This window comes from Bubalus kerabau, chromosome 1 (assembly GCF_029407905.1).
Source record: "Bubalus kerabau isolate K-KA32 ecotype Philippines breed swamp buffalo chromosome 1, PCC_UOA_SB_1v2, whole genome shotgun sequence".
NCBI lineage: Eukaryota > Metazoa > Chordata > Mammalia > Artiodactyla > Bovidae > Bubalus > Bubalus kerabau.
The window spans coordinates 46144543-46172456 of NC_073624.1; the positions used below are offsets into that span (position 1 = coordinate 46144543).

At 50.9% G+C, this 27914-nt stretch overlaps 1 protein-coding gene across 1 annotated transcript in view; it reads right to left on the reverse strand.

The window, feature by feature from the left end:
- The window catches only part of CYTH4 (cytohesin 4), a 33519-nt gene extending 19792 nt beyond the window's left edge, over positions 1-13727 (reverse strand). The window contains exons 1-4 of the mRNA XM_055574035.1: positions 13632-13727; positions 4367-4449; positions 2405-2469; positions 1042-1108 (exon numbers count right to left, since the gene is read on the reverse strand). Coding sequence (XP_055430010.1) covers positions 1042-1108; positions 2405-2469; positions 4367-4449; positions 13632-13650 — 234 coding nt within the window. The 5' untranslated portion in view covers positions 13651-13727. The remainder of the gene's footprint in view (positions 1-1041; positions 1109-2404; positions 2470-4366; positions 4450-13631) is intronic.
- Between the last annotated feature and the right edge of the window lie 14187 nt (positions 13728-27914).

The following is a 27914-nucleotide window of genomic DNA, read 5'->3' on the forward strand; positions in this document are numbered from 1 at the left end:
GCTCAGAGGTAGACACTTTTTGCCGGCAGTGCCTTTCCTCCCCTTTCTGGGTGAAAATGGGAGTGTGCCTTGCCCCACTTTTCAGATTTGACAATATCAAAACATCTCACCTCACAACCCAGGCACTCAAAGTCTGTCATTCTAATTTTAGGAGTTGGAGGGGTTGGACTCTGGTTTTCTGTGATGATGCCTTTGCATCCCTGTTCCTTTTGGAGAAGAGGCTGCTTGGAAGAGTGGGGATAGACTGTGGAAGGCTCTGTGTGACAGGCAGATGGCCCAGGGGACCCCTCAGAGGCCCCCTCCCTGAGGGGCACTTAGGCAGGAATGTGAGTGTCTGTGTGTGTGTGTGGTCTGTGTGGTCCATGTGGATGGGAACAGGGGTCCATTTCTGTGTCCTCTCCCTGTGATGCAGATCTGTGATGCAGAAGAGGCAGCCTTCTAAACCAGAGCAGTAAATTTCCAGGGACCCCGTGGCTGCCCTGACCCCACTTCTGTGTGTCAGCTGTGGCTTCTTCCTGTCTCGGTTCCTGCAGGAAAGGAGCCCAGCTGCCACTTAGCTGGGCGAGGGGTGGGAGCTGGGGTTCCTCTGAGGCCAGTGGGGGTGGGGGTTAGACCATAGCTGAGATCTGAGCATTCAGGGCTCTATGCCAGCATCTCAGGACAGGCTACCTAAGCTGAGCAACTAAAAGACACTTCCAGAGACTGAGCCCCATAGTCCAAAGGCCCGACCAACCAAAGTCCTACTCACAGAGTGGGAGACAGGGGCCTAGAGTCAGGGGACCCCAAGTTCATAGACATCACAGAGCCCCCATCATCCTCCTGGCTCCCACCTCAGGCCCCGGGGCTACTTGGCTGTGGGGAGGCGGAGCCCCCAGCCCTGATGGCATGGGGCACTGGACAAGATGCTGAGCCCAGCGGGGCCTCAGTTTCCTCCTCTGGAAAGTAGGTAATCGTGTCGGTTGAGGGGAAGAAGGAGACACTGTGGAGGTGCCCAGCATGCAGCTCCCTTGGCCCCCCAACCCAAACCCCCGCACTGCTCACCTTCATGGGGTCCATGTTGAATTTCTTGCGCCCGATGCACAGCTCTTTCTCCCTCTGGGCCATGCGGCTGTAGATGGAAAGACATCAGCCTGGACGCCCCTGGACCCCAGGGCACCCCTCCAATCCCCAAGGATGCTTTTCTTGGCTAGAGCCAGTATTCCTTAAGGACCTCCACGTGGGGTCAGAGTCACCTGGGAGAATGTGAGAAATGCAGGGTCTGGACCCCTTCCTGAGCCAGGAAACCCAATTTCCAATGGGCTCAGCACCAGCATTTTAACCAGCTCTGAAGCTGTGACCTCGGGACCCAGAGATGCTCCCGGGGAGAGGATTTAGAAGGGCTTGGAGTGGAAGCAACATAACAAGGAGGCTGGTGGGTAGGGTGGGGGAGGGTGAGGAGAGCATAAGCTCTGGAGCCAGACTCCTGGTGCAAATTCCACTCAGGGGGAGTCACTTCATCTCTCTGGGACTCAGTTTCCTCTTCTGTAAAATGGGGGGTGACTCCACCTCCGGCACCCCAAGCATTGTTGAGAGGTTAAAGCATTGAAAACAACGGGTGGTAGGAGCTGTGTAAATATTATGTTATTGTCTTTGTTGGGGCTGGAGCAGGGGATCTAGAGACATGGGGGCTGTGCACGTGTGTGTGTGTGTGTAACAGTGTGTGCGCGCATCAGTGTGCGTGCATGTGTGCGTGTGTGTGTCCTGCTTGGAAGGTGGAGATCAGAGGCATCAGAGAACTGAGGCTGGCAGGGGCAGGGTGGGGATCTTCTGAGACACCGAACGTAGGAGTCAGTGCCCTGGGGCCCTAGGGGTTATGTATGGACCAACCTTCTCATTGCACAAGTAGGGAACTGCAGCCCAGAGAAGGGAGAGGACCAACCACAGGTTTCAGAGCCAGAGGGCATCTTCCCACAGAAGGGGCGGAGTGGATGACACCCATGAGTGGGGTGGGGTGGACCAGCTTTGGCCTAACCACAGGCGTGGCTTTTGTTCCCATAAGGCCTTTGGCTTCCTAGTCCTCATCCTTGGGGCTGAGTTTTCCTCCTCCCTGACCTTTCCCAGGATACTCCTGGCCAGTGATTGGTCAGGGGTGGGGTCAGGTGGGCTGGGAGAGACTTGGGGTGGAGGAGGCAGGAGAAGGGGGGTTGATACTGAAGAGAGGGGGCAGTCTGGAAGCAAGGACCAGACCAGACCAGAGGATGGATTGTCAGAGCTGCCGTGTTCCTATTTCACCCCGAAGCCTCCCCTCTGGGGGTCTGATCCCCGATTTCACCAGGGCCTGGGCTCATTCACTCTTACTCCTGACACGTGAAATCCTCGAGAAACCACTGTGGCAGTTTCCCTGGGTCCCCAGCTGGCCCCTCACCTCTCCTCTGCTGTCTCGAAGCAGTCGATTTGGGCAAACACATCTGCAATCTCATCCTTCAGCTTCTGTGGAGTGGCAGGGGCATTACAAAGAGGGAGAGTCAGGGGGTGGAGGCCAGGACAAAATGGGCTTCACAGCCCTCTCCACACAACACAACCACTCCCACCCTGGGCATGACTCCCAGACCTCTATCTTGAGCTCTCACTAAGGGTCCCTCCCCAGGAAGATCCCTTTTCCAGATGTCTCTTATCTTCAAAATCCCAAACCAAGCTTACTGCCTCTGTTTATATCTAATTCTCCCTGGGCTCCTGTCTCAGGGTGAGGAAGTCCCCAGTCCACACTCTATTTCCAGTCTTCCCATCTCTTGCCTCTGCCGCTGTAAGGTGTCCTGCCCTGAGTCAAACCTTCCCCACAAGCCCTTCTCCACCCAGCTGCCATTTTTCTGAAGCACAGCTTGGTGCTGGCCCTTCTTCTGCTCAAACTCTGTCCATGGCTCCCTACTACCTCCACATCAAGAAGGACAAGTTCCTGCCCTGTGATCAGGGCCCAACTCCTCTCTGATTTCCCTCCTTCCATCCATTTGCCCCACCCTAGGCTCTGTGGCCACTACAAGCCAGATTCTCTGGGTGCACCATGGTACAAGACAGCCTAGGCTCTCTTCTTGGGGACTTTGCAATTCCAGTGGAATTTACAGAAGAGGACACTGAGGCCCAGAGAGGTGACATTATGTGTCCAACATGTCTCCAGGAGACCCCCTAACTCTGCCAACAACCACCACTGGGTAGATGGGGAGGGGTGGCAGCTTGTCCAGCATCCCTCTGCAGGGCAGCAGCATGCGCACCTGGCAAGAGTCCCTGAAGGCACCCCAGCCCTCCCTCTCCTCCACCAAGACCTTGGAAGGGGGTGGGTGGTTCCTAGGGGTTTGTCCTGGGACCTAGGGGAAGCGTAGAACCTAGAGCTTTTAAGCCCAGTCAGCTCCTGTCCATGTGATTTTGGCCCAGTCACTGAGTGAATTCTCCACAAATAAAATGGGGGGTGGGTTCATGTAAAATTATTAATTGAACACCTACTATGCTCTGACCATTGGGCTGGGGATGCAGTGGTGGGAAACAGACCCAGGCTCCCCTTACATGGAGCTCACAGTCCAGTGGGGTTGGGATCTTGGGACAATTGAAATGACCATGCAGAACATGGTCAGAGCAGTGGTCTAGAAAGAGCCTGTCAGGTGGTAGGTACTTGCTGAGGGAATGATCCTGTGCCTTTGGCTTTCTCTGGAATCCTAGGTATATGCGTGGTGGGGTGGAGGGTGGGGTTCCAGCAACTACAGCCAGGGTGGACAGGGTAGCCCCTAAGAGGAGAGACATTTGAGCCAAGAATGAACTAGGAGAAGGAGGAGCTCTAAGGAGGGCTTGGAGAGTCTCAGGCAGAGGGAACTGTGAGTGCAAAGGCCCAGGGGCAGGACCGAGCTGCGTGGCTCATTCCAGGAGCAGAAGCAGGGCCTGTCTCAGAAGGTTTCTGGGAATCTGATGAGCTAATGTCTGAGAGCTGATGAGGTGGCAAAGTGCTAGGCAGATATTGGCGTTGTCTTGACTAAATGGTCTACATGTTAGGAGGGTGGAAGCTGAGGCCCAGGGTGGGGATGAGACCAGATGGAGGCCATGAAGGTGGGGTTCTGCACATAGTAGGTGCTTAATCAATTGCTCCCTTTCTCTGCCTTGCTCTCGTGGCTCTCTCTAGGCCCTGGAAGCTGAGCCAGGAGTGGGGAGTCCCTTTGGGAATTCTGTCCTTCCCACTCCTAAGGGCCAAGGCCAAGGCTCCGAGTGGGCTGGAATCTAGGCCTGCTGTTGGTCCTGGCTGGGTCAGGAGCGAGTAAGAGTGTTTGCTCATATGTGGGTGCGGTTTGAGGGCATGAACATGAGTGTGGACAAAAGCATGTGTATTGTGACCTGAGTGTGAGCACACCTGGATATCCTCCAGAAGCTGCTGCCGGTGCCATTTGATCTGCTGCAGCTCCTCCGCCTCCCCGCTGCTCAGCTCCCCTGGGTCTGGAGAGAGAAGAATTGGTGGTTCCCTGGCTCTTTCCCAGCCCTCCCCTCCATCCCTCAGCTCCATCCTTAGCCACCTGGCTATCTCTCATTTCCCCAGGGCTCACCTCCCTCCAGAAACCCATGACTTGCTTGCCCTCTTCACTCAGGCCATGGCTGAGATGCCACCTTCTCCACTAGGCCTTCCCTGACTGCTCTGTCTAAAGCAGTTCTTGCCCCACCCTCGCCTTCCACCAGGTTTTTGTTTCTTTTGCCCCTCTGGGTACAGACTCGCTCAGACTCGCTCAGCCATCTGTTTACTTGCATCGTTTGTGTTCTACTCGTTCCACCCAACCCCATGAGAACAGGCGCTTCAATCATTTTGCTCATTGCTATATCCTCAGCACCTAGTAAGGGGCTTCCTAGGTGGCGCTAGTGGCAAAGAATCCACTTGCCATTGCAGGAGACATGCGTTCAATCCTTGATCTGGGAAGATCTCACATGCCACGGAACAACTAGGTCTGTGTGTTACAACTATTGAGCCTGTACCCTTCCACAACAAGAGACGTCACTGCAATGAGGAGCCTGAGCCCCACCACCAGAGAGCAGCCCCCGCTCACCACACAAGTGAAAAGCCTGCACAGCAACCAAGGCTCAGCAGAGCCAAAAAATAAATACATTTAAAAAAAAAAAAGGAAAGAGTCCACCAGCCAATGCAGGAGATGAGGTTTCGATTCCCAGGTTGGGAAGATCCCTTGGAGGAGGAAATGACACCCCACTCCAGTCCTGCCTGGAACATTCCACAGGCAGAGGAATCTGGTGGGCTACAGTCCATTGGGCCGCAAAACATTGGACATGACTGAGCATACACACATACAGCACCTAGAAAGAGGCTGACATAGCAAGTACTCAGTGCCATACTTGCCACAGGCATTCATCCTTCGCTGTAACTTTATTTCTTCATTGGACCATGTATCTCTCATCTATTCATATATTTTGTGACCAGGAAGTGGCAATCATTTACCCTGACATCCCGTTGGCCACCTGTTGTCACATGGCCACAGCTACCTTCAAGAGAGGCGAGGTAATGAGCCTTTAGTAGGGTGGTCCTGATGTCCTTACTATAAAGATGAGGAAACTGGATTTGGGGGGACATTTCACTCAAGCTCAGAGAAGTGAGGTGGGCTGGCCAGGGTTCCAAAGGGGCAAGTTGCTGCCAGGGTGGGACTTGGGTTGGGATGACTACAATTCACCTGGAAATGAATGCAAGGAGACGCGGGTGTGCCCGTGTCCTGTGCGAGGCGCTGTGACCGTTTCCCCACTTGGGTCAGCTGACCCACCGCTATTCACCCTGCTGTGCTTTCTGTCCCATAACACTCTCCTGGTCAAAATCGCCATGGAATCTTGATTCCTTAGAGGAGAAAGTCCTCGTCCTGGTCCTGGGGCCTCCACAGTCTCCCAGGCCTCTCCAGCCAGCCTTGTTCCCCACCATTCTCAACAAGAGCCCACCAGTGCAGCCTGCCCTCAAATGGCCTAACAGTCTTACTTCCCCAGCTTGGCCTCTATAGCTCCTCCACCCTAGGATGCCTTCTCTTGTCTGCTCATCCAAATCCTCTCGACTCTCAAGGCTTCGCTTCAGGAAGCGCCTGATCACATTTCTTAAAGGTTTTACAAGTACAGACATGATCTCTTCCAAATAAAAGCAGAGAGACTATCAAGGGGTCCCTTTCCCTACGTCCTCCTGCTGTCGACTGAGCAGCTATCTTGGACTTTGAGATGTCAGCTGGGTATTGAGATGGCAGGGCATCGGGCTAGAAGGAATCGGGGCTCCAGGCATCCATATGGAGAAGAGTCATTTTTCAATGAGGGGTAAGTTTTGAGGATGTCTCACTCTCTGTTATTCTGAGCCTTTTTGTTACATCAGCCAAACATGAAACAACTAGCACAGTGTTCTTGTCTCTGAAACATGAACCATAACCTAGAGGGTGGTCGTCAGGATTCAAAATGCTGACTTTTGCCAAACACTCTGTGAGTATGTGACGTATGGTAAGGGCGCAGCACACATATGATGGCTGCCACGTTGTGCCTCCTAGCTCTCCCTTGCAGGACCAAGGCACCCACCCCCTCAGTGGCTGCTGTGGGCGTGTGTAACCTGCTGAGGACTCACAGCTGAGTTCGTCCTCAGAACTTACCTCAGCCCAAGTGGAGCTGCCTCACCCAAGGATACACTGCTCCCATTGGGCAGGCACTGTATAAAAAGTCAAGGCCCCTTGCCTGGTTTGTGGACCAAGCCAGTTATTAGACCCAAGCCCTATTGACTGAAGGAGAGGCCAAGCCCAGAGAAGTAAGGCTTCTGCAACACTGTATCAAGTATATATGGTAATAACCCCCTCATCAAGCAGCCAAGATGGGTCTGTCTGACCCACCAAGTGATAAAGTCAAGTGAGCCCAACAGCAATCCTTAGAGACAGAAGGATCCAGGAAGCCCCAGGGACAGATGACCCAGACCCCCATGTCATCCACTGCTGTTACACCAGGTCCTTCAGCTCATAGTATGTCTTCACGGATGGGTCCCTTGTGACCTGATGACAAAGGAGAAAAATGCTGCACTTTGTTCTGGGATGGATGGCTCAGGGTTTGGTTACAAGTAAAACTGAATAGCTACTGAACTACAACCCTGCTCAAGGTGTTCCAGAAGGACAATGGCGAGAAGTCCTTCCAGTAGGCAGAGCTTTGGGAAAGGCATTTATTTCATGTGGAAAGAGAAGCAGTGTGAAGTGAGAATATACCTGTATTCATGAGTAGAAGAAGGTGCCTTGACTGGTCAGAAAGAAAGAAGACTGAGAACAAAAAGGCCTGGGGAAGAGGCAAGTGGGTGGCCCTATGGCAGTGTGCAGAGTGTGAATATTTTTGTAAACACACTGATGTTCCCCAGGAAACAGCCACCACAGGAGAGTCACTAAATCACCAGGCAGAGAGAATGACTCATCCAGTTGACATCAGCCAGTCTCTGCCTGGCTAGCCCAATGCTGGTACCATGGTACATGATGAAGCAGCCATGTGACCTCTTTGGAGGCTCTGTGGGGACCCACTCATCCAGGGTCCCCAAGCTACTGCCACTATTCCACATCAGACTTGCCAGCAACAGAGACCCACTGTTTTTCGACAAGAGCAGCCAGCAACTTGGCAGCAAATCTATTACATTGGATCCCTCATTCTGCTTATGGTGGCTTTTCCTGCCCACAAAGCCTGGGCCAGCACCACTATCCAAGGGCTCAATATGCTGACCCAGAATACAGCAAAACATCCCACTGGACTAAGGCGCCCTCTTTACACTGAAGAAGGCGTGGGAGGAGCATGCGGCCTAAGGACTCAATGGTGCTCTCACACATTTCACCACTGGAAGATGCTGGCCTAACGGAGCGACAGAGCAGCCTGTTGAAGATGCAGCTGAGCTGTCAGTTGCAGGTGTTAAACCGCTTGGATGGGGCACCATCCTTGAAGATGTACTACACACCTTAAATCAATGACCATTAGATGGTGCTTTGTTCCCAGGAGGTAATCTACTGGGATTCAGGAACCAGGAGTGGTACCATCCTTCTAGTGACCCACTTGGGAGTTTTCCTTTCTCTCCCTGCAACTATGAGGTCTAGAGATCCTGGTTTCCAAGTGGGAGTGAAGTGGAGGTGAGGGGAGGTAGCACTTATACCAAGGGACAAAGTAAGCATCTCATTAACCTCTAAAAGGATCTCTCTCAGTTTAAGACACTGAGACTCAGAGAGGTGAAGTGACTTGCTCTGGGTCACACAGCCAGGAAGTGGCAGTGCTGGCATCAGAACCCTGGTTTTCCCACACCTAAGCCTCCATCCCAGGAGAGGTAGATTCTGCATGCCTTTGGAAACATGCAGGGATGGACAGAATGAGGGGCCATCTTCACGGGGTCTGGAGCGGGGCCATAGCAGGGGAGGCGGTGCTAGAGACTGGGACCTGGAACTCCTCTGTCAGGAGTGGAGGGAGGCTGAGTTCCACAGTGGAAAAACCCAGTCACTTCTAGTTGACTTTGGAGTGAAAGATCAAACTTTTGTGTTTGTTTGCTTTTCATTGTTTTCCTGTTGGCAGGGGTTTGTCCTGAAGGCCCGTTTCTTGCCCAGGGTACACCTGCTGGTGGAGGCCAAGTAAATTCCTGACTGGCTGCTTGTCGGATAGAAGCCAGGTAGGAATTCCATGTTTCTGTGGATGCTCCCCAAGGTAGATGGTCAAGGATGAGCCATGGATATCGCATGGCTGGGGCCCAGGCTGACGTCTCCTCTCTTCCTGTGGGGTCTCATTATTATTCCCTCTCTTCCTGGGCCAAGGAATCACACCCATAGCCTCAGCTCCAACTCCTTGCCCTGAGTTTCAGACCCTTCCACCCCTCTTGTGTCCTGACCATCAGCTCGTTTGTCACTGCAACTAAAGCAGAACTCCTAGAATGTCGCCTCAACCTGGCCTTCTTCCTGAGTTCTGAAGCTGTGGGAATGGCCCCTCAGATACCCTGGCCAGAACCCCAGGAAGCTCCTTGACACACACCTCACTCTCAGCCTTGTGTCTCCTTTATCACCAAGCCCTGTTTATCTTCTTTCTGTTTCCACAGCCTCCATCCTCACCCAGACCCTGGGCTACTTTCTCCAGATAACCCAGAGCCTCCTGAAGCCTCCCTGCCTCCACTCTGTCCCTCCCATCCAGTCTCCCATGACGTCCCCATTGTCCAGTGGCTAAGACTCCGCACTCCCAATTCAGGGGGCCCAGGTTTGATCCCTGGTCAGGGAACTAGATCCCACATGCTGCAACGAAGCATTTGCATGCTGCAGCTGAACATCCCTCATGCAGCAACTAATACCTGGCATAGCCAAACAATCAATATTACAAAGAAGACCCCAAGTTTTACCCGGCCGATGCTCATCTCACACTGCACCCACCCCTGCCCTTGGCCTGAGGGCCTCCTGGCTGCTCTTTCCCTCCACGGGCCTTTGCACATTCTGTTCCTTGGGTCAGGAATGCCCTTCCTTCTCCTCCCTGCCTAGCAGTTCCTACTCATTCTCTCCATCTCCTCTGGGGCCCTCCTGTGCTCCATCTGTGCACCACCAACACCCTCTATCCCCGCAGCAAATCTGGGATCTTGCTCCACAAACAAGCCAAGCTGCTGGCAAAGGAAAGACATGCTGGTTGAACACCTACTGTGTTGCAGGCCCTGGGCACTCCAGGCTCTTGCCATCCACTATCTTGTTTGATCCTGACCCCGACTCTGGAGTTGGGTATTTCTAAATCTTTCTATAGATGAGGCACCAGGGTCTCAGAGAGATAAAGTGACGTGCCCAAGGGGACACAGCTGGAAGGTGGCAGAGTTGTGGCTCACACCCTGGCCCATCTGGGGCTCTGAGGCCACAGCTTTGATACCCATCCTGACACCCGTCTTCTGCAGCCAGGCATCTCTGTACAGATCGTCAAAACCCCCACAAGACGCTATGTGTGGATCTTCTACCCAGAACTGCTGACCACCAAGGAGGGTGAAGACAAGGTGCAGGGTGATGTCCACAGTCTGAGACCCCTTCTCTTTTGGGGTAAAAAAATAAAATGAGGCCAACATCATAGAGCTGGGGAAAGTGCTAATTTTTTCTACCTGGGAGAGTGGAATGACAAGGGGGTAGTGAGAGGTTATTTATTAAAAAATGTTTTCTTTTAAGGCTCAATTTTATTTTAATGATTTAAACTTTTTGGCCACGTGGCCAAAAAGTGGGATCTCAGTTCCCCAACCAGGGATCGAACCCGTGCTCCCTGCTTTGGAAGTGCCGAGTCTTAACTACTGGACCGCCAGGAAGTCCTGCCTTTTTATTCATGTAGCTCCTTTCATGGTTTGGCAGGTGTGTTCCTGAACCCTCTCAGGCCACCATCCCCTTCTGTCAGGTCCTGACCCAAACAGCTGGCAGCTGGCCAAGTACATCTAACCCTCCTCCAACCCCGAAACAGTGCTGACCGCCCCGAACCTGCTGCTCTCCTCACGTGGTGGACAGGGGCCTTCTGACCCTTCACCTGTTTGCTTAAAACTGGGGATTTCTCCCCATTTGAGAGCTGAGGGCCCTGAGGTTCAGAGAGGGTGACAAGGGCACGGCCTGAGAGGGGCCACTGCTGATTCCAATTCAAGTGATGACGAAGTTTCAGGCACTGGTGCGGCTCGTGGGAGATGGATTTTTAACAATAATAAAAATAGTGATAATAATGATAAAAAATACAAGAATATTAAAACATTAGTAACAACTGCCGCTGCCATGAGATCTGTTTACTCCTCACTGGGCTGTAAATCCACACCTCTGGAAGGCCGCCTTCGCCAACGACTCCCCCTCATCAAGCTGGGCTGTCCCCCCCACCCCCACCCCGCCTCTCGCGCCCCAGGCCCAGGCCGGCTGAGTGTGCCCAGGTGCCGCCCCAGCCAGCTCCCCAGCTCCTCTCTACTTCCCCTTTGTCCTTCCTCTTTCCCAGCATATTTTTAGAAATCTGCTCATAGCCCCACTTCCAGGACAGCTGGACCCGCTTCCCCTTTCTAGGGCAGGAGGGGGTGCGATCCAGGGGCCTTGAAGGCAGAGGCTCCTCAGAATCCAGCAAGGGGATCTGGGGTGGGGGGCGGCCAGCAGAGCTACATTCGCCCCAGCCCCCCAGGCCCTGTGCGCCCATCGCATCGTGTGGCTTCCTCCCCCAGCCCAGCTGCCTCTATTTTTAACCTGCAGTCTTGCTGCACCAGCCCCACGGCTGCCTTTGGTCACACCGGGGCTTTGTTGCCCAGACCGCTCAGCGTTTCAGCAGACCCGGGGGAGGGGACCTGCGGGTATCAGACACCCACAGCTGGAGGTAGGGAGGCAGCCCCTTCACCACCATCCCGTCCATTGTACGAGTGAGGAAACTGAAACCCACAGAAGGAAGAGGCCCATCGTGACCACTGGCAGGTTGGTGCAGAGGTGGGACCTGAATCAGGTCGCTTTCCTAGGTCTTGCTGGGATGACGGTGCCCACTTAGAAATGACACACCTGAGCTCAGAGAGGGAAAGTCACCAGGTTGTGAAGGAGCTCCAATAAAGACCCAGTTTGGGTAGCAGAGAAATGGCCTTCCTTCCCTTCATTTCCTCCAGGAAGTCATCCCAGATTTCCCTTGCCCTGGGTGGAAAGTGTCTCCCTCCCAGGCTGCAGGTCTGTGCCCCTCTGCACATCTGCCCTGGGTCACCGTCCTGCAGGATTTTTCTTCCCCTGCCCCACATCCCAGACCAGCAGCTCCCTCAGGGCTGGGCTTGTGGCCTGGTCATTGCTGTCTCCAGCATCGCACAGCCCAGGACCTGCACACCAGAGGACTGCTTATTGTATGAATGAATGAATAGGCGAACTGATCAATGGAATCCTCAGATCTCCCAAGAGACTGCATGCAGTGACTCCGCTGGATCCCTGTCCTCCCGGGACCAGCCTGAAGCAGAGACTCACCCCTTGGCCTCCCTGGGAGGCCCCGCCCCTCCTGCCCCTCCCCCACAGCCCAGGCTAAACTGGGGCTCTTGCTCCTCTCAGATCTTGTCCCTATTCTGCCACTTATTGGCTGCCTGACTTTAGGCAATTCCATCCTGTCCTCCAGTTCACTTCTGTGAGCTTCAGTCTCCTGAGGACAACCTCCTTGCATGGTGGGGACAAACCATCCTAAAGATTTTTGTATCTGAAGACCCCAAGAATAATGGTGCAAAGACAGGTAGTTGGGGGACGGGAATTACTTCACTGTCTCCTGTCACCCTTGCTGAGTGACCTTGAGCCTGGCAGTGCTCCTCCTGGGGCTCCTCTTGCCCCCCTAGTTGCCACCTGGCCCCAAAAGCCCCCAGGAGAAGCACAGGGGTTGTGGTGAGAATGCTGAACAGGCAGCCAGGGGGTGTGGAGTCACCTTGCCTCAGCAAGACTGTGTCCCTCCTTTTGTTCCATTTGTAAATGAGGGCTTCCCAGGTGGCTCAGGGGTAAAGAACCCACCTGCCAATGCAGGAGACTTAGGAGACATGGGTTCAATCCCTGGGTTGGAAGATTCCCTGGAGGAGGAAATGGTAGCCCACTCCAGTATTCTTGCCTGGGAAAATCCCATTGACAGAGAGGAGCCTGGCGGACTACAGTCCATGGGGTCACAAAAGACTCAGACACGACTTAGCAACTGAGCACACAAGTAAATGAGGGCTGTTGAAACAGATCAGTGATTCTCTAACTGTGTTCCCCAGAACCCTTGGGGCAAGGGGAGTCCCAGTGGGTGGGGTCAGAATGCTCTGTCTTAGGTTTTGTTTGAAGAAAGGGTTCTGTTGCTAACATGGTTCATGTCACCTGGACCTGGGGAAATGGACAGCTCCAGGCAGCCTATGTCTTCTGGAGTTTCAGGCCATGCTGGAACATTCTGAGATGCAGGGCACAGAGGCTTAGTCCCGGTCCTTTCTGCATCACAGATACACAACACAACACAGCCTGGTCCTGCTCTCATCCCAGCTGCCCAGCCTCCTTGCCTGCTTACCAGGCAGACTCTCAGCCATAGCCCCTGCTGCTCATCCCCTGCCAGTCCCTTCCCTGGCAAAGCTGGTGTCCTTAGCCTCCCCAAAGGCCATCGTCACCCACCAGAGGCCAAACGGGCTGCAGGGTTATTATGTCACCCAGACAGTTATCCTCACCAACATCATCATCTTCAGCACAAACCACCTTTCTCAATCCCACCTCAGGGCCTTTGCACTGACGATTCCTTTGCCTGGAATGTTCTTTCCCCAGAAACCCACATGGATCACTCCTTTCTCTGCTACAAGTCTCGGCTCAAACAGTGCCTCCTCCTGAGGCCTTCTTGGCCACCCTCTCCCATCTTCCTTATCTCACTTTACTGTTCTTCATCCTGCTTCTTACCATCTGATAGCATATTCATATATTTACTGTCTGTCTCCTTCTCTGGAGTGTAAGCTCATTAGGGCAGGGGCCATGCCTGCTTGGTTTGCTGGACTCGCAGTACTTGCAACACAGCTTGGTGCCTAGCCTGAGCTCATCAATGTCTGTCGCCTGTTTCTGCATGTCCCACCTGTGTTATATCTATTTATACATGCTGCTTCCTGTGAGGCAGGCACTATTACCCCCATTCTACAGAACAGGAAAGTGAGGCCCAGACAGGTCAGCCCAGGTGCTTACCTGGGTGGCACAAGTCCATTCTGAAGCCCCCGGGGGAGAGTGGCCTGCACTCCTGCAGCCCGCTGACCCCGCTGCCACTCGGGCTGCTCAGGCAGGGATGTGTCACCTCAGACACACCAGGCCCCTTCCCGTTCGCCCCGCCCAGCACAGCCTGGGGAGGAAGTCCTGTCTTGCTGGGGTCTAGTGCGCAGGCTCTTGACGTAGCAGCACTTCCTAAAACCAGCAGAGTTTGAGTAGTGGGGATTCTTTGCATTTCGAGTGTAGGCAAGGGAGGAATAGAGGCAAAGGAGACAGAAAGAGGGATGAGAGGGTGGGTAAAAAGAGAAAGACAGCGACACAGAGGAACACACACACACACACAGACGAAGATGATTACTGGAGGACAGAACCTCCCTGCCTATAAACTTAGGGGCCATTCAGGGGGTTTCCCTCGCGGTCCAGTGGCTAAGATTCCACAGTCCCAATGCAGGGGGCCCGGGTTCAATCCCTGGCCAGGGAACTAGATCCCACATGCTGCAACTAAAGATTCTGCATGCTCCAATGAAGAACAAAGATTCTGTGAGCAGCAACTAAGATCTAGCACAGCCAAATACATACATATATATATTTTTTAAAGGATCATCCAACTTAGATGGTCCAAGCTGAGCCCCATCAATTCCACCCTGTAAACTCTCTTTCACCAACTCTTCCTTGAGCAAAGAAAAACTAATTCAATGCTAAGCAGGGCTTTGCTTCCCCTCAATGAAATACCTAGTTTTTTCTCATCTAGTAATCCACTGGGCAATATGTTCAGTTTCCCTTTTCCCCCAGGCTACTAGGAAGCTCCACCAAATCCAAAGCTTTTTTACAGCTGCTCTGTTGTCATACACAGACTTTGAGGCCAGACTCAGAGGTGAGACTCAGCCTTGCCGTTCAGGACCCTTGTGAACTTGAGTGAGTCATTTATCTGCCATGAACCTCAGTTTCAGTTCAGTTCAGTTGCTCAGTCGTGTCCAACTCTTTGCGACCCCATGAATCGCAGCACGCCAAGCCTCCCTGTCCATCACCAACTCCTGGAGTTCACTCAAATTCATATGCATCGTCTCCACTGATCTCCAGTAGCATATTGGGCACCTACTGACCTGGGGAGTTCCTCTTTCAGTATCCTATCAATTTGCCTTTTCATACTGTTCATGGGGTTCTCAAGGCAAGAATACTGAAGCGGTTTGCCATTCCCTTCTCCAGTGGACCACATTCTGTCAGACCTCTCCACCATGACCCACCCGGTCTTGGGTGGGAACCTCAGTTTACTTAACTATAAAAGGGGTATACTAATCCTCTCCTCAGCTTGTGAAAAAGATGGAGGGAGAGAATATGTGTGAGGTGCTTGGCTATTCAGTAAACACTATCTTCTTTCTCCCTTTGGTTTCAGTTTTCTTTAGGGGTTAAAATGCATAATTTTATTGTGTGTGCCTTTTTGGGCAGGCTGATTCAATCCTTTATCAGAAAAAATTACAGTGTAAATAAAGATCTATAAACACTCCTTCCTTGTAACTTTGTGGCACATGTTGGCTTGCTTATCTGTTTCCCCATCAGTCTTGAGGCCCCATGACGACAAGGTCCCCTCTGTATTCCATGTCTGGGAAGTGCTGGGAGCCTAGTAGGTGGTCATGGATACAATGAATGGATGCATGGATGAGTGAATGGATGAGTGAAGGGCACACAGTTGAGACGGCCTGGTTGACGTGAAAGCTGGCTAAGATTTCCACCATTTGCTGTCTCCACACCCCTTTGCATTGTGACACTGCCGTTCTTCCCATTAGGAGGTGGTGTCTGCTTCTCTTCCCCTTGAATCTAGGCTGGGCTATGTCTTTCTTCAACCACTAGAATGTGGCAAAAGTGATGTTACATGATTTTCGAGGCAAGGTTTTAAGAAACCTTGTGGCCCAGCTACCCTGGGTGGCCTGTTGAGGATGGAGACATGCAGAAAAGAGAAAGCTGGGGCTCCTTTCTGGGAGATGCTTGACCAAGTTGGAATTTGAGTGAGTGGCCAGCTCAGGACCAGTGGCTGGGCCTATTCACTACTGGTCTAGAACTCTCAGGACTCTTCAAAGCTTCCCCCATGCCATAACCCCTTGCCCACTGGTTCTTGCCTAACTCAAGGTTGTCTCTTAGAAAACTTTTTGAGTTTATATTCATGGTAAACTAGAACTTTCTCAACAAATCTGGGCCTCAGGCACAAAAAAAATTTCCTGGGTCACTTCAAAAAGAGAAATGGGGAGAAAGGTACCGTTCTCTGCGCAGAAAAGTGTTAACAATGGGGCTGAAAATGTTATCCTTTAAAAGACCTGCTTGTATTATTACAGTAGTTAATGCATCGAAACAACACAAGTGTCCATCAACAGATGAATGGATAAAGAAGATGTGATACACACACACACACACACACACACACAGAGGAATATTACTCAGCCATAAAAAGGATGAAATAATGCCATTTATAGCAACATGGAAGGACCTAGAGATTATCATACTAAATGGAGTAAGTTAGAGAAAGACTAATGCCATATGCAATCACTTATATGTAGAATCTAAAAAAATCGCTACAAATGGACTCATTTACAAAACAGAAGAAGACTCATAGACACAGAAAACAAACATATGGCTACAAAAGGGGAAATGGTGGAGTGTGTGTGCTCAGTCGCTCAGTCATGTCTGACTCTCAGGCTCCTCAGTCCATGGCATTTCCCAGGCTAGAGTACTGGAGTGGGGTGCCATTTCCTACTCCAGGGGATCTTCCTGACACAGGGATTGAACCCATGTCTCTTGCATCTCAGGTACTCTTACTATGACTGGCAAAGGGTTTAGTAGAGCCAAGAGTAGGGGAGCTATGGAGACATGGACTCGAATCCTGACTCAACATCTGCCACTTGTGTGAACTTCTCCCTTGTTTTGAGCCTTGTTTTTAGTCATCTGCAAAGTGGGGACAGATAAGAGTAAGTTTGTTTACATGAAACAGAAAACCCAAATAACAACGGTTTAAAGAAACTAGAGGTATAGCAATGGCACCCCACTCCAGTACTCTTGCCTGGAAAATCCCATGGATGGAGGAGCCTGGTAGGCTGCCGTCCATGGGGTTGCTAAGAGTCAGACACGACTGAGCGACTTCACTTTCACTTTTCACTTTCATGCATTGCAGAAGGAAGTGGCAACCCACTCCAGTGTTCTTGCCTGGAGAATCCCAGGGATGGGGGAGCCTGGTGGGCTGCCTTCTCTGGAGTCTCACAGAGTCAGACACGACTGAAGCAACTTAGCAGCAGCAGCAGCAGTGGTATATATCTCTTACAAGAAAGAAGCCCAAGGTAGGTAATACAGGACTACCCTCATGGAAGCCTGGTAATCAGTGATGCAGGCTCCTTCTAACTTACTGCTTCTGTCCTTGGGGTTTCCTCATGGTCCAAAGTGGCTGCATGATCTCTAGCTGTTATGCTTGAATATGAGGTTAGGAAGAAGAGTGAAGATGAGAAGGGCTCCCCTTAAAGGGCTGTTCTGAAGTTCTTTCTGACCTGATGTTAGAAGTCTCTGTTTCCTTCATGTACACTAGGTGAAGGTTCATAGTTGGTTATGGGACAACACACAACAATCCCCAGACAACCACCACAACCATTTCTGGAGGGCTCACTACCTGTCAGGCGATGTGCCAAGTGCACATCACCTCATTTAATCCTTTTTACAACTCACTGAAGTGTGATACAATTCCTGTTTTATACAGGGGGAAACTGAGCTCAGAGAGGTTGTCAATTGTCCAAGGTCATGCAGCCAGGAAGAGGCAAAACTCAGATTCAAGCCCTGTGCTGACTTCACTGCCACTCTGAATTTATGCGAGCATCATTTTGAACATTTAGAAAGAAATTCAGCAGCCTGTCCACACCTTAGGGGAGAGACAAAAAGCACTTGAATCAAATCTTAGCAAAACTATGTGGATAACACCTATGTTTGCCACAACACTCAGAATTCCTCATTTGAACACAGTTGGCTCAGGGAAAGAGACCTGGAAGGAGCTTAGAGGTGGTTTAATTCAATGACCTCATTTTACACATAAGGTAACTGAGACCTGAAGAGGGAGGGGACTTAGACTGAGGAAGGGGCAGAACCCGCCCTTGAAACCCTTTATGCTGCACAGTTAGAGTGTTCTATCCTCCCACTGATGCACTACCCACCCACCCATCCATCCACCCACCTACACACCCATCTACCCACTCTCCATCCATCCATCCATATATCCATCCATCCATCCACCCAACCATCCACCCATCCATCCATCCACCCATCCATCCATCCATCCATTCATCTACCCACCCATCCATCCAATCATCCACCCACCCATCTATCCATCCACCATCCACCCACCCACCCATCTACCCACCCAACCATCCATCCATCCATCCATTTGTCCACTCATTCAGTTGGTGTTTATCAAAGACTTGCTACGTGTTGTGCTGTTTTTGTCACTGGCACATGACAAAAATCTTGGCCTTCATGGGGCACGTGGTTAAGTCAGCTGGACTAGGTGGGATGCAGTGGGTAGGGTGAGTATCTGGGATGAATCATCTCCGAAGTCCCTCCCCTGCACAATTTTCTCTGATTTCTCATTTTTCTCATGACTCGTAGCTGGAGATAGCATTGGTCTGGTGGGTGGGGCAGTCCTGCATTTGGGGGCTGCCAGGGGTCTGCCCTGTGAGACCTGAGCAGCAAGCAGGGCTCTCGAAGTCCATGGGCTCACCAAACAAGCCTGATTTCCACCAGACCTGTCACTCCTCATCTGGGTTTGACCACAAGACTTCCTGGGAGCCTGTAGGACAGAGGGACAGAGGAACCTAGACTTGTGGGAGGGTCCATGGCTCAGCCAAAGACAGGGTTGGATGGATAGGTGTATGGGCAGTGAAGCACACTTTCATATTCAAGGTCACATCTAGAAATTGGCTCTAGTGAGATAACTGCACATATGTGGAAATGGGTAAGTGAGCTCACAGAGGCTCCTCTCAGTATCACTGATAATCAGGGAATTGGGGATGAGTCAAAATGCAAATCAGGGACTAAACGCTTAATAAATTATTTTGTGCCCAGATGATGGGTCAGTGTGAGTCATTAAAAAGAGTGAGGATAATGCAGAATTCAAGCATCTTTTGTTTGTAAGTAAGCATAACTCAGTCTGGATTCAACTGGAATATATTGACTCAGTTCCTGGAGAGTCAGGGATGCTATTGGCTTTGGGCCAGAAATTCAAAATATCCTTGTTCTCTCTCTGTCTTTCCCTCATTCTCTGTCTGTCTTAGCTGTTTCTGTCTCCTGAGTTTTTTCCATGGGGCAGCTGATCTGGCCACCAAAAGCTCCAGGTTCATATCAAGTCATCTTTGAGTTCAGAAAGAGGACGTACCTGAAAAGATTTTCAGGGAATGACTTTGATTGGCTAGTCCTAGGTCACATGCCCATCCCTGGACCAATCACTGCCACATCACTCAGTGAGGGCTTCCCAGAGCAGGGATGCTGGTCTGGAGTCTTGGTATGTGTACAAGGAAGGAAAGAATCCTCTGGAAGTTCAAGCAAGAGTCTGTGCTTCAGAGAAGGTGAAGGAAGGATATTGAAGAAACAGCACAAGCCAAGGCTTGGAGGCTTGAGGTGAAACGGAGAGTGGGGCTTGGGATGAATCCAGGCCTGGATCTGGTTTTGCCTGAGCTCTCTGCCTCCCCTGAACCTCTTCCTCTTCCTAGGCCTCTGCCCTCCACTTGGTGGTTCCCTGACTCCCACTTCCCCTTTCCAATCCTTCATAATTTTCTCTGATTTCTCCTTTTGGGCTGCAGCAGTTTGGGGACAGAAGTTTCTGCTGGGCACAAGAACACACATGTGCACAAACCAAGGGCACTGTGTGTATAACGCACATGCAGAAGGTGACCCAGGTGCCACCCTCCTCCCAAGCTCACTGGAGCGGGGACAGGAAAGAAGCAGAAGGTCTCCAGTGGGCCTGGGTGGCTGCATCGTGGGGTGAGATGGGGCTGAGGTCTGAGACAAGCCAGAGGCCTTGTATCCCCGTGTCCTCCCTCCCTTGTGGTCACCAGATGGCTGCAGCAGCTCCAAGCATCTCATATTTACTTGACTGTGCCCACCAGGGCTCTGTTCATCCCCTGTGGCCAGGGCAGACCCATGCTTGCACCTGCAATGCCAGGCATCCTGGTAAACAGAGCCCCTGGTATCTGCAGCATCTAGGTATTTGGTGGGCTCTCCCAGCCAGGGAGGGGCTGTTAGTAGGAACCAAGGTGTTGGCCTGTGGGGCCTTGGAGGGAGAGGTCACCATGGGGATGGAAGAGGAGCAGCTGGAGAGACAGAAGGAAACCTGGGTGTGGTCAGAGACCCTGAGATGAGGGTGTCCCCAGCAGAGTCAGGGGGCAGAGTCGAAGGTCCCTGAGTGTCCATTGCATTACGGCTGGGTGGCTGGAGTGGGAAGCGGCCAGGCAAGGGCAGCAGGCAGGGGAGCTGAGGAAGTGGAGGCAGTGCGGGGTTGTTGGAGAGGAAAGAGTGAGAGTAGGGTCTGCTGGTGGGCAGAGGAGGGCACTTTAAAGAAGGGAGTGACTTTACTTGAGCCAGGCTAGGGACTCAGGGTGTTTGTGACTGGAGAGGGTCCCAGGAAGGAGGAGAGGATGTACCAGAGTGGAGGGCAGCTGAGGGGGCGGCCAGAGGAGTCCCCCAGGCCCCTCAACTCCCTGCTCTGTAGACTAGGAAACTGGCTCAGAGATGCCTCACCCCCACCTCGCCCCCTGGTTGCCACCAGCAGGCAGGGATTAGGCCCGAAGTTTGATTCTGACTTATGGGTTACCCTGGTTGAGGTTGGGTCATCTCCCTGGGATATCAGTTCTACTTATTTTGGAGGCCGCTCCTCCAAAATAAGTTTCTGTCAGTCTTCAAAAGATGGAAACCCAGTACTTCAGTATGTAAATTTGAGTCAGCCTCGGTTTACCACAGTCTCATTTTTTGCTCAAAAGTCTGACTATAGAGCTTTAATAAAATGTTCAGTTTACACATGTCCTCGAGGGTCCCCCAGTCCCCTTTTCTGCAATCACTGGTCTGGGAAGATCCCACATGCCATGGGGAAAATAAGCCTGTGCACCACATCTACTGAGCCTGTGTTCTGCAGCAAGAGAATTCACCTCAATGAGAAGCCCGCACACCACAACTGGAGAGGAGCCGCTGCTTGCTGCAGCTAGAGAAATCCCTCGAGCAGCAATGAAGACCCAGCATAGCCAAAAATAAATAAAAATTTTAAAAAATCAACATATGCTCAGGTGCTTGAGACCTCAGCAAGGGAGACGTTGTCCTCCTCTCTGAAATGATGTCAGCATATATTCCGGCCTTCAGAGCTCTGGGGTCAGCCTTTAGCAAAGTGGTTATTACAGGAAATAAGGAAACCACTTCTGTGTTTGCTGTTGAAGGCATGATGTCACTCAGTGGTCCTTACATCAAGAGTACACAGAGCTTGCTTCTAGCAGGGTGTTAGGAAAATGCAACTCACCGGGGAACTCGCCTGTTTCCGCCTTTCCAGTAAGGAGAACTGAGTAACTTGCCCTGTTTCCCTTTTTACTCCAGCTGCCAGGAAACTCAGGCAAATCTGAAGCTCAATTTTAGCATCATTTGCCATATTTGCCTTCTTCTTTTCTCCTGAACCTGATTTTCTACTTTCATATTCCTAGATTTTTGTATACATGGGAGTCTGGGAGATATAGATTCTCAACATGAAAGAAAGGGAAGAAGATGGAATAAAAATCTCAGGCAAAACCACTACTCAAGTGGTTTGGTCAGGCGAGACCAAACTTAAAGTTTTGGCCACCAGCCTGCTGTGTATCCTTGGGCCGCTCACTCACACTCTCTGATTCCTTCTGACCTCCTGACCATCTCTCAGTCTCCTCTGCAGGCTCTCTTTCTCCACGTGTCCTGAAGTGTTTGTCCATACATATTTATGAAGTGCCAATCTGCTCTGCTGTGTAACAAATCACTCCAAAACTTCCTGGTGGATCTAAATGACACTGATTTTGCTCACACATCTGTAATGTAGGCAGGGCTCAGTGAGGACAGCTGGTCTCAAACCCAGTTGGTATCAACTGGGGCAGCCCAAGACTGGTCCTGGGATATCTGACGACTCTCTGTCTTGCATGTTTGGTGACAGGTCTGTGGGCTTGAACATCTAGAACTCCTTGGCATCTCTCTCTTGCTCTCTGTGGCCTCTCCACACGGCCCCTCCAACACGGCAGTTCCAGGGTAGCCAGTAGCTTTGGGAGCCGAGGGGTGTGGCCCATGGAAGAGCCTTTTATGAGCGGCCTTGCAAGTCTTTCAGCATCACCTCCACCACAGTCACAGGGTCACACTGGGAGAAGCTATGTGGATGGGAGATTGGTGGTGCCCTCTTTGGAAAACACCAGCTGCCACTCTTCCTCATGCCAATCAACACATTGGGTCCTGCAGACATGGACACAGTGGTGTGTAGCAGGCTAGCAACCTTTTCTTTATTGTTCAAGGCCTGCACCCCCACACCGACATTCCGCTCTGTTCTGACCCCTGACCTACATTTCCAGTTTCCCACCTGACAGCTCCATTTGGGTGCTTTCTCAGCTCAGTGGGTCTCAAAACTGGCTCCTTGCATGTTTTCCAGCTCAGCAAAGGGCAGCACTGCTTCCCTGCCCCCACCCCATCCCCAGTCACTCAGGTGGGATCCCAAGTGTCAATTTTGACCCCTTCTCTTCCCTCCTCCCTGCCTGGACAATCAATGTTCCCTAGAGCCCGGTGTCTGGAATGACTCTCAGAGCCATGGACTCCCTATTCAGGAGTCCTGCCTCCTCGCTGCCACCTCCCTATTTGGGCCACCATTGTCCTCCCTCTTGTGACAGGCCGAGTAGGTCCTTTGGCCTCAAGCCTCGCCCCACCCTTACCCTGACCCTTTGCCCTCATAGTACTCAGACTGATTTTTCTAAGACATAAATCTGGTCACGTCACTCTTCTGCCTAAGAACCTTTAGTTGGCTCCCTTTTGCCTTCAGGACAGTAATATTTGTTTTCATTGCTGGATCATAAACTCTAAGAGGCTGGTTCTAACTCATTAGCCTGAGGAACATGGTGATGTTAAGAATTTGTTGAATGAATAAAAGCCTGGGGTGGATGTCAGGGTTTGACCAAATCTGTTCTCAGGACTTTTTGATCCCCGACCTTCTACTTTTTACAACTGTAAAGTCCCTTCTAACCAAAAGGCAGGTGGCCAGCCAGCAACTCTTCTCCATCTGCTAACCGTGGTTTCAGAGATGGTAATGTTCCCAGTGGGGCCCTGGGATGAAATGAGAGCCATTATTTCTCTCTGAGGTTGGTCATCCCCATATGATCATGGCAGCTCTGGTAACCAGAACCTTTGGTCATCAGGAAGCCAGGCCCCTAGGCCAGGCTGGGCCATAGGACTCATGTCCAGGGATGGTGATATAGATCAGTTTGTGATGGCAATGGGCCTGCAATCCTGAAATCCCAGAATGTTCTGCGCAAAGGCTCCTTATGGTTATAGAGGAAAAAATGGTGGCGGGGCTTTTTATTCTTTATCTCCTGTCCGATTGCCTTGGTTGCCCCTCAGACCCTGCTCTTCGGGTCACCAGGCTGTTGGGAGTGCTGTGAGGAGGCCCCGTTTAGTTTCTTCACATGACCCCAGGCCCACAGGGCCCTGAGATGGTCCTGGGACCGATGGGGCATGTGAATTGGCTAAAGTCGTCACTGAGTAGGGACGGACAAAGACTTCTGACCCCCACTTGCTAGAACTTTCTCTCTGGGCCTGGGTCTGCAGGCCAGGACAGGGGGCCTCACAGCGGGGGGTCACTCTGGACAGGGGGTGGAAGGCATGGGATGATGCCAGGCAGTCAAGCTTCCCCTGCTTCCTCTATCCCCCTTGGCTGTGTGACAGGAGCTAAAGGCCTTAGTCACATCAGCCTCAGTCTCCAACTCTATAGAATGGGCCCGTTTGCCCTCCCAAGACCAACCCAGAGTGCACTCTTCAAGGCTCAAGGGCTCTGGGCTCCCAGTAAGTGGTTGGAGCCTGGCAGACATGGCCAGATCCCCACCAGCTGTGGCCCACTTTCCCTTCCTGGGCCTCTTTTTCCTTCTCTCTAAAGCCTAGGATCATGTCAGCACCTCCCTCGAGGGAAGGTGTGAGGAATTTCATGAAAGAATCCACAAAAAGCAGCCAACACCCAGCCATGGGGGACCCAGAATGTTCTGACCACCCTCTTCCCTTCCCTCTTCCTCGGGTTCCTCTGAGACCAAAACTGGCCCACGGGCTCCACCCTGTGGTGGCTGAAGGGATACCACTCAGAGAAGCCATTGGCCTGGAGCTCCTCTGAGGGGTCTGTGTTGGGGGTCCGGGCTGGGCGCTGGGAATAGTGTGGCAGCGGCACCCCCAACCTGCCTTCTCTTTCATTCTCCATCACTTCCCTCCCTGACTCTCCATGCTGGCTCAGGGTGGGGATGGGGGTGGTAGTGAAATGATGTCTTGGGGGGGATGGGTGAGGGGTAAGGAGGTGCTGGGGTGGTAGGTAAGGCCAGGACCAAGGGAGGCAGACAAGGTCATACAACTGCTGGGTGAGATATGATCCTTATTTCAATAGTAAAAAATTAACATTACTTTGATATTTTGTTCACCATGACTTTTTGGCACTTGATTTCCAAAGCTATCACCTAAAGGTTAATTTATCTTGATTAGTGACTTTGGCTTCCCTTTAGACTCTGCACCAGAGATGACTGCCTCAAAGTGTCTCACTCTAGTCCAGCCCCTTTTGGGGGGTAGTGGGGGTAAGTGGGGGGAGGCTGGACTTCAGCTGGAAAAGCCTCACAGGCGGCCTCTTGACTCCATCCAGTGACTGGCCCACCCTCCCGGCCTCCGTCCATCATCCACCATCCATTCCTTCCTCCATCCCTTCACCACCTGTCCATCTGCCAGGGTGGTTGAGAACTTGCATTCTGCATTTAGATGGCCTGCATTTGCATCCTGGCTTCCCATCCTGGGTGACCTAGGTGTCCATTCAACATCTACAGGTCCCATTTGATAGAGTTTTACATTTAAAAATCATTCCAGTAATATTTGAATACATCGTTAAACAATCCATTGATCTCCGATGTTCACAAACGTTCAGTGAAATAGTTATGATTATCCTCATTTTACAGAGGAGAAACTGAGGTCCCCAGGGTGAAGTGTATTGTCCAGGGTCCCAGGGTCTGTGAGTGGTAGGGATGTGAGATCCCACAACGACCATATCTGTCTTTTCATGTCACTGCCTCTGCTCAAGACAGAGTGAGGTCCAGCCGTGCCCTGGACAGTGTCAGATGGGGCAGTCCATCCCCTGATGGTTCTATGGGCATGTGATGAGTTCTTGGAACAGGTATGCAGGTCATTATGGATTCTGGGTGGGGATAACCAGTGAAGGGACCAGAGGGGAGGTTATGTGAACTGGCTTGGAGGAGAGAAGGCAGAAGAAGGAGGGGGATCGAGTGATGGGAACCGCATATGCGGACCACAGAGGTGAGGCCGAGCAGTTGACCTCTAGGCGCATCTGTGGGTCGGAACGCATGCTGTTAGGTGAAAGAATCTGTGCTTGTGGCTTTAGTAGGGGCCGGGGAGATGAGTTTTCAAAGAAAAATGGTCACTAGACTGTGGGAGGTTTTGCATGCCAGAACACAGCATATATTTCTTATCTTACCAGACTGATAATAGATCAGGAAGGAACCACCCTTGGTAGGAAATCTCTCTTGTGCCAGACACCGTAGAGGGTGTTCATGTCTTTTGTCTCCAGAGCTCCTCACCACATCCCTTTGAGACAGCCATTGTGATCTTGTTTCATAGATGAGTGAGGCTGAGTCTCCCGTGGATCACACAACCAGATGTGAAGAGATGGGAGCCAAGCCTACCGCTAATTTACAGTTTAGAAAGGTTGTTCTGACAGTTATATTTTTTTTTAAAAAAAGGACTTGATAAAACAGATTAAAAGTAGACAGACAGAAATGATTTTCAACAAAGAGGCCAAGACCGTTCAATAGAGAAAAGTATTTTCAACAACAGGTGCTGGGAAAACTGGATATCCACATGCAAGAGAATGAAGCTGGTCCCTTACCTAATACTATCTACAAACATTAACTCAAAATGGATCAAAGGCCTAAATGTAAGACGTAAAACAAGAAACTTCTTTAAAGAAAACATAGAACAGAATTTTCATGGCATTGGATTTGGCAATGATTTCTTGGATAAGACATCAAAAGCACAGGTGACAAAAGAAAAACATACATAAATTGGAGTTCATGAAGGAAATCAGAGATACCAAAGGAACATTTCATGCAAAGATGAGCTCAATAAAGCACAGAAATGGTATGGACCTAACAGAAACAGAAGATATTAAGAAGAGATGGCAAGAATACACAGAAGAACTGTACAAAAAAGATCTTCACGACCCAGATAATCACGATGGTGTGATCACTGACCTAGAGCCAGACATCCTGGAATGTGAAGTCAAGTGGGCCTTAGAAAGAATCACTACGAACAAAGCTAGTGGAGGTGATGGAATTCCAGTTGAGCTATTCCAAATCCTAAAAGATGATGCTGTGAAAGTGCTGCACTCAATATGCCAGCAAATTTGGAAAACTCAGCAGTGGCCACAGGACTGGAAAAGGTCAGTTTTCATTCCAATCCCAAAGAAAGGCAATGCCAAAGAATGTTCAAACTACCGCACAATTGCACTCATCTCACACGATAGTAAAGTAATGCTCAAAAGTCTCCAAGCCAGGCTTAAGCAATATGTGAACCGTGAACTTCCTGATGCTCAAGCTGGTTTTAGAAAAGGCAGAGGAACCAGAGATCAAATTGCCAACATCCGCTGGATCATAGAAAAAGCAAGAGAGTTCCAGAAAAACATCTATTTCTGCTTTATTGACTATGCCAAAGCCTTTGACTGTGTGGATCACAAGAAACTGTGGAAAATTCTTCAAGAGATGGGAATACCAGACCACCTGATCTGCCTCTTGAGAAATTTGTATGCAGGTCAGGAAGCAACAGTTAGAACTGGACATGGAACAACAGACTGGTTCCAAATAGGAAAAGGAGTTCGTCAAGGCTGTATATTGTCACCCTATTTATTTAACTTACATGCAGAGTACATCATGAGAAACGCTGGACTGGAAGAAACACAAGCTGGAATCAAGATTGTCGGGAGAAGTATCAATAACCTCAGATATGCAGATGACACCACCCTTATGGCAGAAAGTGAAGAGGAACTAAAAAGCCTCTGATGAAAGTGAAAGTGGAGAGTGAAAAAGTTGGCTTAAAGCTCAACATTCAGAAAACGAAGATCATGGCATCCGGTCCCACCACTTCATGGGAAATAGATGGGGAAACAGTGGAACCAGTGTCAGACTTTATTTTTCTGGGCTCCAAAATCACTACAGATGGTGACCGCAGCCATGAAATTAAAAGACGCTTACTCCTTGGAAGGAAAGTTATCATCAACCTAGATAGCATATTCAAAAGCAGAGAAATTACTTTGCCAACAAAGGTTCATCTAGTCAAGGCTATGGTTTTTCCTGTGGTCATGTATGGATGTGAGAGTTGGACTGTGAAGAAGGCTGAGCACCAAAGAATTGATGCTTTGGAACTGTGGTGTTGGAGAAGACTCTTGAGAGTCCCTTGGACTGCAAGGAGATCCAACCAGTCCATTCTGAAGGAGATCAGCCCTGGGATTTCTTTGGAAGGAATGATGCTAAAGCTGAAACTCCAGTCCTTTGGCCACCTCATGCGAAGAGTTGACTCATTGGCAAAGACTCTGATGCTGGGACGGATTAGGGGCAGGAGGAGAAGGGGACGACAGAGGATGAGATGGCTGGATGGCATCACTGACTCAATGGACGTGAGTCTGAGTGAACTCCGGGAATTGGTGATGGACAGGGAGGCCTGGCGTGCTGCGATTTATGGGGTCGCAAAGAGTCGGACACGACTGAGCGACTGATCTGATCTGAGTGCAAAAACACACTATCAACAGAGTAAAAATGCAACCCAGGGAATGGGAGAAAATATTTACAAATCACATATCTGATAAAGGATTATTGTTGTTCAGTTGCTAAGTCAAGTCCGATTCTGTGACCCCATATACTGCATCGCACCAGGCTTCCCTGTCCTTCACCATCTCCTGGAGTTTGCTCAAACTCATGTCCATTGAATCAGTGATGCCATCCAACCATTTTATCCTCT